The sequence below is a fragment of the Phycodurus eques genome, chromosome 9 (assembly GCF_024500275.1).
Source record: "Phycodurus eques isolate BA_2022a chromosome 9, UOR_Pequ_1.1, whole genome shotgun sequence".
NCBI classification, from domain to species: Eukaryota; Metazoa; Chordata; class Actinopteri; order Syngnathiformes; family Syngnathidae; genus Phycodurus; species Phycodurus eques.
In genome coordinates, this window is record NC_084533.1 from 17,553,416 (window position 1) to 17,564,492 (window position 11,077).

Sequence of the window (11,077 nt, forward strand, 5' to 3'; positions counted from 1 at the left end):
ATAATTTGTATTTCACCAATATGGCTATATGTGATTTTGTGTGATGTTGCACAGCATGGTGGTTGTGGCACATGTGGATCTGATATGTGTTTATGAAGTCCAACTATGCGGTCAATATCTTGGCTTTTGTTAACACTAGTATGATTACAACAAGTTGAACTATTACATGGATCTTGTACAGATGACCCCCCTGTGGTTCTAATTGCAGTTATTTTTCCTTGATTGGGTCTGTGTTTTTCATACTCAAAACAATAGAACTGAAGCTACCTTATCTTTGTGTGATAAATTATTAAAGTTATCCAGTTAATTTGTGTGACTGTGCTTCGTGAGACAGGCCTTGAACATGTTTTTATTGTAATAGATGTGTGTTTGTTTGTGTGTGCGTGCTTGTGTGAATTCCATTTACTCTTGATTTGTCAAGCTCATCTACATTATTTGTGTATCTCTAGTCTGTATGAATGAATAAATGTACATTTTCACTGGTCACAACATTAGGTGCACGTGGCCATTAAATGCAAACGCTGTAATATAAAGGTAACTTTTAAAAGATGGTTAGTAGTTATTCATTGTGTTTAGAGTTGAATCATGCAGTGGTGAACAAGCATTGTAAGAACAAAATCTTTGTAGGCCTACAGCTTTGCATTGGCTCTGTAATGTGTCCCTGATAAAGTGTTCTTAATGAAGTGTCCCAAATGTTGTGGCCATTTAATATAGTCCATGATAATGTGATTATGTATAGGGATGTGTGTTATGTTGTAGAGGTATTTTTGCACTTCACTGTATATGGATCTACACTATATTTCCAAAAGTATTTGCTCACCTGCCTTGACTCACATATGATTTTAAGTGATATTCCATTCTAAATCCAATATGGTTTAATATGATGTTGATCTACCCTTTGCAGCTGTAACAGCTGCAACTCTTGTGGGAAGGCTTTCAACAAGGTTTAAGAGTGAGTTTATGGGAATTCTAGACCATTCCTCTGTTGTGTCTCGAATTGTCGCTTTCTTTGTCGGGTGTCACCCTTCTGGTGAGTCGTTGTCCCCGGCCTCCTTCTGCACCCCGGGCTGCTTCTCCTCAGAAGATGGTGGTCAAATGATGGACGTGAATTTGAATTTAGCTCTCAAAGTTTTAAGAAGTAAACTTAGACTAAGACTTAGAAAAAGAAAAAGACAAAAGCTGGAGCTAATCACTGAATGTTTATTCGAGGCCTCAAACAAACACAACAAGTCGCCAGGATGATGAAAATACTGAACAATCACAATGAAACATGCGTTTAAATACACTCCATCCGGGACTTGCCCACCTTATTCTAAAACCCACCTCCTGGTATTGATTGGCTCAAACCAAGTTTTCCCTAAAATGGCAGAGTTTCTAATCGTGTCACAGCAGATCCAATATCCCGTTACCCCAAGTTGTTGGTTTATAATCGTGTCTCAGCATCCTTATTGATATTTTTTTAATATAATCACGTCATGCAATATAACCATATGTATTGTTAGTTTTTTAATGGTATCTGGTGTTATTTTAATGTAAGATACAACTAGTTATTAAATGTTTCTTGCTTCCTAATGGTGTCTGCAGCTATAAGGTAGTTATGGCATTTATCTCCCTCTTGGAGGCACCCTTAGTTCATCGTGCTAGGCCGGCGAGTGTTTAGTAATGCCAAGCGTCTTTGGGTGATCCAGCTGGCAATCGTAAACCATTAAGGTTTGACATCCATCCATCCATCAATTTTCTGAGCCGCTTCTCCTCACTAGGGTCGCGGGCGTGCTGGAGCCTATCCCAGCTATCATCGGGCAGGAGGCGGGGTACATCCTGAACTAGTTGCCAGCCAATCGCCGGGCACATACAAACAAACAACCATTCGCACGTACAGTCACACCTACGGGCAATTTAGAGTCTTCAATTAATGCATGTTTTTTAGGATGTGGGAGGAAACCGGAGTGCCCGGAGAAAACCCACGCAGGCACGGGGAGAACATGCAAACTCCACACAGGCGGGGCCGGGGAGTGAACCCGGGTCCTCAGAACTGTGAGGCTGACGCTCTAAGCAGTCGGCCACCGTGCCGCCTAAGGTTTGACAGGTCTTCCCAAATTAAAACCTATGCAATTGACTTGTTGGCTACTTTCCGGCTTCTTTCAGCTACACAGTTGTCCGCTGACATTCATCATGTGTCACCCTCTGTTATCGGAGTAAAGTCCCCCAAACACATATTTCCGGCTTCCCAAAAGTAGCCTGCGAGAGGCCAGCATATTTCATAATTCAGCTTACTAGAACACCACTAAAGAACAAATCATAATATTAATTACTTACAATACTAATACTCCACACCTCCAGGAGCATATTTGTGAAGTCACACACTATGTTGAACGAGAAGGCCTGGCTCACTGTCCACTCGAAATCAACCCAAGTGTGTTCTATCAGTGTGGTCTATCAGGTTCTATGAGGACTCTATGCAGGCCATTCAGGTTCATCCATAACAAATTTTCTGATCCATGTCTTTATGGACCTTGCTTGGTGCACTGGTGCACAGACATGTTGGAACAGGAAGGGGTAATCCCCAAACTGTTTGACTCTCCAAAAGCTCTTAGAATGATAAATCATTCAGAGTTCCTTTCACTGGAGCTCAGGGGCTAATATTTTGGACATTTCCTACTTTGTGGGAACAGTTTAGAGATGGGCTCTTCCTGTTACAACATTATTGTGCATCAGTGCGCAAATCAAGGTTCACAAAGACATGGATGAGAGAATTTGATGTGGATGAACTTGAATGGCCTGCACAATCCTGATCTCAAACCTATAGAACACTTTTGGATGAATTAGAGTGGAAACTGAGAGCCATGCCTTTTCGTCCAACATCAGTGTGTAACCTCACAAATGTGCTTCTGGAAAAATTGTCATAAATGCCCATAAACACACTCCTAAACCTTGTGGAAAGACTTTCCATTAGAAATTAAAATCTTATAATTGCAGAGGGTGGACCGGTGGCATATTAAACCCTACGGATTAAGAATGGGATGTCACTTAAATTTATATCTGAGTCAAGGCAAGTGAGCGAATACTTTTTGCAATATAGTGTATGTGTGAATGGGAAAATCCTCAGTCAATCATGAGTGTGTAAATGTAAATGTTGTCTGTTACTATGCTCCAAAATCTCTGCTCACCGATTGGCTCCCCACTCCTGTCACTCCCTCCAGGACAAGACAAGCGCTCTGAGCCTCAGCAACGTGGCCGGAGTCTTCTACATCCTGATCGGTGGCCTGGGCCTGGCCATGCTTGTGGCGCTGGTGGAGTTCTGCTACAAATCCAGGACCGAGTCACGCCGAATGAAGGTGTCAACTGCACGAGCCGCTGCTGCCTCAGCTGCTCAGGCCTTTCACTGCTCAGCCTTAGACAGTGGTGCTAGCGCCCCCTACACAGAGCTGCAGAGCTACGGCCTGTACGCCAACAACACTGTTAAGATATAAGAGCACAGCCACGGGGTAGGAAACGCTGTAATCAAGCCATGATGATGATGATGATGATGATGATGATGATGATGATGATGCCATCCGCCTCCTCATCCCCCGCCCATCTAACCGTGGCCACAGCAGGGCTTTTCACGGCTTCCACCACAGTGCAAATGCTCTCCTGTACCTCTCTCTCCTTCTCTCACTCCCTCGCTAAGTTTTCGTGTTACTGATGGCCTGCAGATGTTCTCGATCACTTAATTCTAAATTGCCCTCATACCTGTTTAACTTTCAGCACCAAACAAAGTATTTCCAAATACAACATGATTTATATCCTAACTAAACTTCCAGTTTTCCATCAACTAGGCCAAATCAAAACCTGAACCGGGCTCACTTAAAGGTCATTATGAAGGCATTCATTTCTTAATCAACCCACATTGTCAGAATCCAAAAGCCCTGTAGGAAAGTCTAAAATTTGATTCCAATCGCATCATCCATTGGGATAAACACATGGATAGTACACTAGTTATACTTGCACAATCTAATGAAATACACTTCATGAGCTGTATCCAATATTGTTATCTTAGAGATAGATCGACTGGCAATCAGAGTGCTGACCTCCACCAAGGCAGAACAATACAGATTTTGATTAGCACCAAAATTAAAATTAGATACATACTGTCTGTGTGTATGAATAAATTTTGATTTTAAGATATATACTATGCATCATTAAGTGAAATTCAGGGAAATTATTACTCAGAAATGCACACGTCTGGCAAGATTACCTTGACAATACTCCACTCACGCAAAGAACGCTGCGATTACGCATCGTCCACAGCCGTACAGAGACTCATTGTGCCACATTTAAAGGGAATGAGAGGAGCTGCTTTGATTGCCGGCAAATAAAGTTGGCTGTAAACACACCCACAGTGGCGCAGCCCACCCAGTCTGCTCTACGAAATCACCAACACAGGTCTGACCAACCCCCGGCGCACAGTTGCGCCACCCGCCGCGTGAGATTTGCGAAAATAGGCCCCATAGACAGACGCTCATGTTGGAGTACAAGTATAAAGGCAATTGGAATTACAGTGATGCATCTATCTACCTCTGTCACTCTGAACCTGTCGTCGCCTGCTCCTTCTGCTCTTTTACTGACTGTCTTGCAAAGCAGCGCCCATTGTGGTGAACATCTTTTATATGTATACCATAAGGCAGGCCTGTGTTCCATGACTGCTCTAACGTAGAACTTTCTAATTCCAAATCTTGCATTTCAGAAGTCTCAAAGTATGGATTTGTTTTAAAAAGTTTCCCTTTGTGCAGTTTAAAATATTAGTCATTTAATTCAGGAATCAATCAACAACCTGATTCGTCTTTCGACATCAATCACTTCTCTGGGCTCACTGATGCTCTTCCTCTTTTAAACAAGAGAAGGCACAACAGAGCCAACATGAGGAGGGGTCTTATTCATGGGTGTCTTTTCTAATTTATCTATTTTTAATCAGCGTACAAACACACAATCAGTATGCTGATGAAACTAGCGAGGAGTTGCGGTGCCTTTATGCTGTTTGACTTGAAAGACAACAATGCTGTTCCAATTATCTTGATTCTCAAATTGCAGCGCACCACTCAGAGGTTACTCCAGATCACGTGTGTTTGTCTAAAATTAATCCGCTTTTGAATTGTCAGCAGCAGCCACAGATTTCTGTTTTACTGCTTCTGCCTAATAGAGGAAATACACAAATGAATGAAGCCTTAGCTTACTTTATGCATACCACACTTGGTTCTGCCCTGTTTCAACTAAACTTTGATTCCCAGCCAGCATCAATGGTTTAACTCCCCAATTCTCAATAAACAAATCAGATTGACATCAATACACATGGACAAGTGTTGTGACACTTGAAATTGAACTCGGATACTTCTTGAAAGTACGATATAATACCTGTATTCTAATTGGTATATGTGTATGAAACAAGGCATTGGTCATCACCTGCCCTATACTACGTAATGGTTGTCCTTCTGGACCATCAGATCCTTGGTCTCCTTGGTCTGAAATCTTTGACATTTAAGAGACTACTATGCTACTTTAAAAATACAAATATGTATAATATACTGTTGCTTTGCCATCTGCCAGCACCACGTTCAGAGAGTCAGAAATCCACCTACACACAGACATTCTCATGGTTGCGTTAGCTATTGTATATGTTCTCTTATCTAATAGTCCAAGCATGTGAAATAATTTTAATTTGCAGTCTGATTGTAATGTGTTATTGTCCAACAGCAATCCATTAACGACGCCATGCGCTGCTCCACCCTGACCAGGATGAGCGGTAACGGGAGCGGAGGAGAGAATGGACGACTCCTCACCCATGACTTCCCCAAGACCATTCAAACACTCCCATGCATGAGCCACACTGCTAGCATGGGACTGGGTGCCTCAGGAATGTGATCACATGACTTTGGGAGAGGGAGTGGGGGCAGGAACAAGGCAGGGTGGAACAGGAGGAGCACAAGACTCTGGTGACCTCCCCAAAAAATTGTGGCTGTGTGGTTTGACCCATCAATTCTTCTGGCTGTGCCCAACTGGAACAAGACTTAACTTACTGCCAAAATGCACTCTTCAAATGCTTCTTACAAGCTACAGAGACTCATGACATTTTTAATATGTGGATATTTGAAAAAAAAAAAAAAAAGAAAAACAGTGAGAGAAAAAGAACACAGGAAGTGTGCTGCAATAAAGAATCCGGATTTGATTTTGCAACTTTTTTTTTACCTTGTTATTTTCTGTTAGGCAAAAAAAATAAGAACTTTATTCTTAAGCGTGCCACCTGCGTTGTGCCATTGCAATGGAGTTGTTGACGTTAGTCTGCGTGTGCAATACTTTCATCTCTACTGCTTACCCTATACTTCCTAGATGCTTTGTGGTGGCTGCGGGTGTCTTTGCACTGATGTGGTGATGAGGACAAACACTTGTGACTGCTACAAATATTTCCTTTTGTGTTTTGGGAACATGCCTGCACGCTTTCACGCTTCTGCTTATATGTTGAGAGGACGAAGTGCTCTGTGTAGCATAGGCAGTTTTAAGTATATGATTTGCACTGATGTAATTTAAAGAGTGTGGCTGAGTTGATTCACTCACGATTAAAGGCTGATGCTGTTTGACACAGTGCTTGTCAAGGCTACAAAAAACATGCATTACTGCTACACCTCATATAACACATCATGCCTTGTTTTTGTGCCATAGCACCATGATTTGTCTGCACAAAGTTGTTCTGCGTTATTCAGAAACTGACCTCTTGAGATCGAAAAGGCACACTGACGCAATATAGTGACTATGTGTGACCTTCCATTCTGCTGCTGTGAGACTTCCAGTGTGTGCCGCTGCTATATTCTGAAATGTATTTCAATCACATTTTAAAGAGCAAGAAATCTACTGGCAAAGGGTTCCTGAAATTAGAGGTGGAGTCCTCGCTCTTCTTCATTTCTGCGACTCATATGTGCTTTGATTTTCAATGTATTCAGTTTTAATGAATTGGCCCGAAGATAGCTGGGATAGGCTCCAGCAGCCCTCGACTCTAGTGAGGATAAGCGGTAAAGAAAATGGATGGATGGATGGATGGATGGATGGACGGATGGCCCGAAGATAGCTGGAATAGGCTCCAGCAGCCCGCGACCCTGGTGAGGAAAAGCGGTCCAGAAAATGGATGGATGGATGGGCAGTGATGCTATTCACACACAATTTCCTGAGAGTGACTCATTAGCCAATAACACCCTTTAAAAGAATTTAATGAAAAGTACAGTAAAGGTGAAGTACTTGCATAATTTTTTGGGGGGTAAATATTTCAATCCTGTGAACGTTTATTGTTTTAGTACAGTTTGAAAACAAAATAACAGGCGAAATATAATGTTTAAGTACGGTTCAAGCTAATTAAATGAACATAAAATGCTCCTCCGTTTTTCAGTGCTCTTCAGGTTTATCCAATGTGATTAGGTATTAATCATATCATAGGATTTTTCCACAAAATAGTGATTTTAACATCCTTAAAATATTTGTCATTAGCTCTATTGACATTATACACATTGATAGATAGCAATAGGTTAAATGGAGACAAATCAACAGTTAACTGAAGACGATATATTGTCCATAGGTGTGAATCTGAATGCGAATGGCTGTTTATATGTGCCCTGCAATTGGCTGGCGACCAGTTCACGGTGTGTACCCCGCCTCTCAGCTAGGATAGGCGCCAGCACACCCCCGACCGTAGTGAGAATGAAGCGGTTCAGTGAATGGATGGTTGGATGGACCAAACAACAGAAATATACATAAATTATATCATTTTGGCTCATGTGAAGTAGAAATTACCCATGCAGGTGACACATTCTATATGCAGTGTATTACAGTCGGAAGCTGTATTTTTTTTATTTTGGGGGGGGCGGTCAGAATGAACATTTAACTATTTTACGCTCCCCTTATCGCATGTCCTCTCTCCACTTGAACAGTTACTGCAGTGGAATGTCAGACAATGAAAGCAAAGGTGTGAACATAAAAACATGAAGTTACAGTTATTTATAACCCCACTATCCCTGGAATACATTGTAGCTTGCAAATTATTCCTACCTAAAGCTGTGATTTTACCTGAAGGTGACTGGAAGGTTGTGGCTACACGTATTATCGGATGTCTGCTGCCCCATCATTTACAGTACCGCCGACTTATACCGTCACATTTTCCAAGATCTCTATTGTTTTGCTCTTCCTTTTCTGCTTTCCAAACTATGGTACAAAATGTAATACTTAACATCTTAAATTGCTTCCTTTTCATGATAATAGGTAAAGTTTACCAAAATCATACATATCAGCACCTATTTTGTACATAAAAGCGATTTCCTCTCTCAAACGTTTGTTTTGCAGTCGCGCCTCTGTGTACCTGAACTACGTGTATACTTTACATCCATCAAACTGTGCTGTTGTATTAGGACACAGCACAGCACTCTTCAGAGGAGGCTTCACATTCAGAGGTTTTATATGCCATAACAGATTTATAAGAAAAAAATATATATAAATAAAAAACACACTAAATGTTTGTATTATAGAGAACTGTTGGGTTGCCAGTGTATTACACTTTGAATGGTGTAGAAAGAAAAAAAAATAACATGCCGATGTGGAAAATGTGTTGAAACTAATGTTTAAATCCAGTTTTATTTTTCATTTTATTGTTGAGGTTTAAAAATTATTTCCTGTCTGTATTTTTAAGTGCAACTAATTTAACACAATTTGAATATCTCCATGTTGTTTTCCTTTTTCACAGTATTTTACTATTAGAATCTAATTACAGTTTAATAACAAAAAAGTGTTGTTTATTTTTTTTTTTGGTTTGTTTTCTATTTAACTACAGAAGGGGTGTCTAAAAATCTAAAACTCAAACAATGGTTAGTATGTTTAATGGACGAGGGGGAGGGGAATATTTTTTTTCTAGCCAAAGTGTCCTGGAAGGAAGTCATTGTGCTTTTTTAACAGAATAAAGGAATAAACTGCATATATTTGTTCATGGACATTTGTGTTATTTCAGTGATTCGCACACACTGTATGACACTCGCTGCTTTGTGCAAATGGGATGTTTGCTAATAATGTGTCTGGCTCAGAAAGGATGCAGTGATCCAAAAAATAATCTATGACATTCTGTCTGACATAAAAGTAGGGAAAAAATCTGGACTGGCAAGGCAGCCCTGGAAAAAAAGAGATATGAATTTAATGGTCCCCATCACAGTGATAAAGATGACAGAGTACAACCAACATTTAATTTCACTGCACCTTTACATAAATCTACTATTGTATAATTTGAATATATTATGATGAGTGGTAGTGGTACTTATTGTTTTTATATATTTCTTCTCCACTCTTGTTTTGCTCCTGCTGAGACATCGTATGTACTGAAAGTATGTACTGAAATTAGAAAATATAATGTAATGTAATGCATTTAATAATGCCAAATGCATCATATTTGATACAAGCATATACACTCTGTTGCTCATCGTCTCCCCCCTGGTGGATACTCCTTTTGCTACAACAATTACGACAGTAAATGGGACTATCCGAGATTGCCAGTTTCAAAGAGTCCCTAACTTGTTGGATCAAGGTAAAGAAAATTGTTTGAAAAACTGTAGAGCCTGATATTTTTGTTGTATCGCCAGAACTGCATGTCATGCGTGATTTATCTTTTACAATACAAATGGAAAAACATAACGTAATTTCTAGTGTGTAATATTTTTCGTCTAACAAAAATCATCCAGTCGATAGAGCGTGTAATACATAGGTATGAGGAAGATGTGGAAAAAATAAATTTTATAAATGTATACTGGCAGGGTCGTGCACAGAAAGACCTAAAGTGGCACTCAAGCACAAGCCCTTTTGCCCTTAGCAAAAAAAAAGTGTCCTTTTTGGTGCAGCACTTGTGCTTTTGCCAAGGGCAATTTTCATTGTCATGTATTTTTATAGCACCCCCCAGTCGACAATGTTACCATTAGCGTTAAGCTTTAGGTAATTGATTTGCAGTGAGCATGGCATTGTTAAAAGGCGCTTTGCAAATAAGTTAACTTATAAAATAAATTACTGGTTGTGCCTTGCTGTGATCAAATGGGTATTTGTATAGTCTATGATGTTACCAGTATGAGCTGCCTGAAAATTCCAAAACAAGTTTGGATGCTGTTGCAAGACAGCAACAATGCTCTAAATTGACACAAGGTGGGCTTTTGCTTTGCAGATTATCGTGGGCCGTTTAGTTGCACGGAAACACTTTGTGGATGCAATATTTTTATCAATCCATCTCTTTTTGAATACCACTTTTCCTAATTAGGGTTGTGGATGAGCTGGAGCCTCTCCCAACTGACTTTGGAAGAGAGGAACGATATGCCCTGAACTGGTCGCAGGTAAATTCAGTCACCCCAATTCCACAGCTCAGTTGCCTTTCACTCAGCATGTCCACTTTTATCATTATACCGTATATTTTTTATTGTATTATGTATATTGGGTTAACATGCAAAATGCCTATTATTTTATTCATAGTCTTTGGCCACTCTCATGTAACTAAGACAACTCAAATATTAGAAAGACGACTCACTACAAAGCAAAGCAAAACCATTATAATAATTAGTTATTGATTTCTAAATATTAATTGTTCTTTTTTTTAGACACGAGTGAACAAAGGCTCTCGTTTCTTTTCATGTTTGATCAACTATGACCTCTAAAAATTGTGCCCTCAACACAAATGTATGGAGTGGCGATGGGTGGTTTATATGTATGAGTACACGCTGACACCTACACACACACACACAAACACATTAGTACACACAAGCCAAAGATTCTGCAAGTGTGGCACCTCATTCATTGGCATCTTACATCTCATGTCTCTCAGCATCTATGCCTCAGGCTGTTTCCCTAAGGGGCCTGAGGGAAAGGCAGAGGCCAGAAGAGTAGATAACAGCATTCACATTTCACTGAGGTGAGAGCTGTTCAAGTTGAAATCCCCACAGCTACAATTTAAAGTAATGGAATCTCCATTGGAACATATCTGTGTGGAGTTTGCATGTTCCCCCGTGCTTGCGTGGGTACTCCTGGTTCCACTCACATCACA

At 40.4% G+C, this 11,077-nt stretch overlaps 1 protein-coding gene across 1 annotated transcript in view; it reads left to right on the forward strand.

Moving 5' to 3' along the window:
• The window catches only part of gria1a (glutamate receptor, ionotropic, AMPA 1a), an 80,065-nt gene extending 71,337 nt beyond the window's left edge, over positions 1–8,728 (forward strand). The window contains 5 exon segments of the mRNA XM_061685273.1: positions 3,201–3,335; positions 5,731–5,892; positions 5,894–5,946; positions 5,948–5,978; positions 5,980–8,728. Of these exon segments, the coding sequence (XP_061541257.1) occupies positions 3,201–3,335; positions 5,731–5,892; positions 5,894–5,946; positions 5,948–5,978; positions 5,980–6,048 (450 nt within the window). The 3' untranslated portion in view covers positions 6,049–8,728.
• Positions 8,729–11,077: the final 2,349 nt, after the last annotated feature.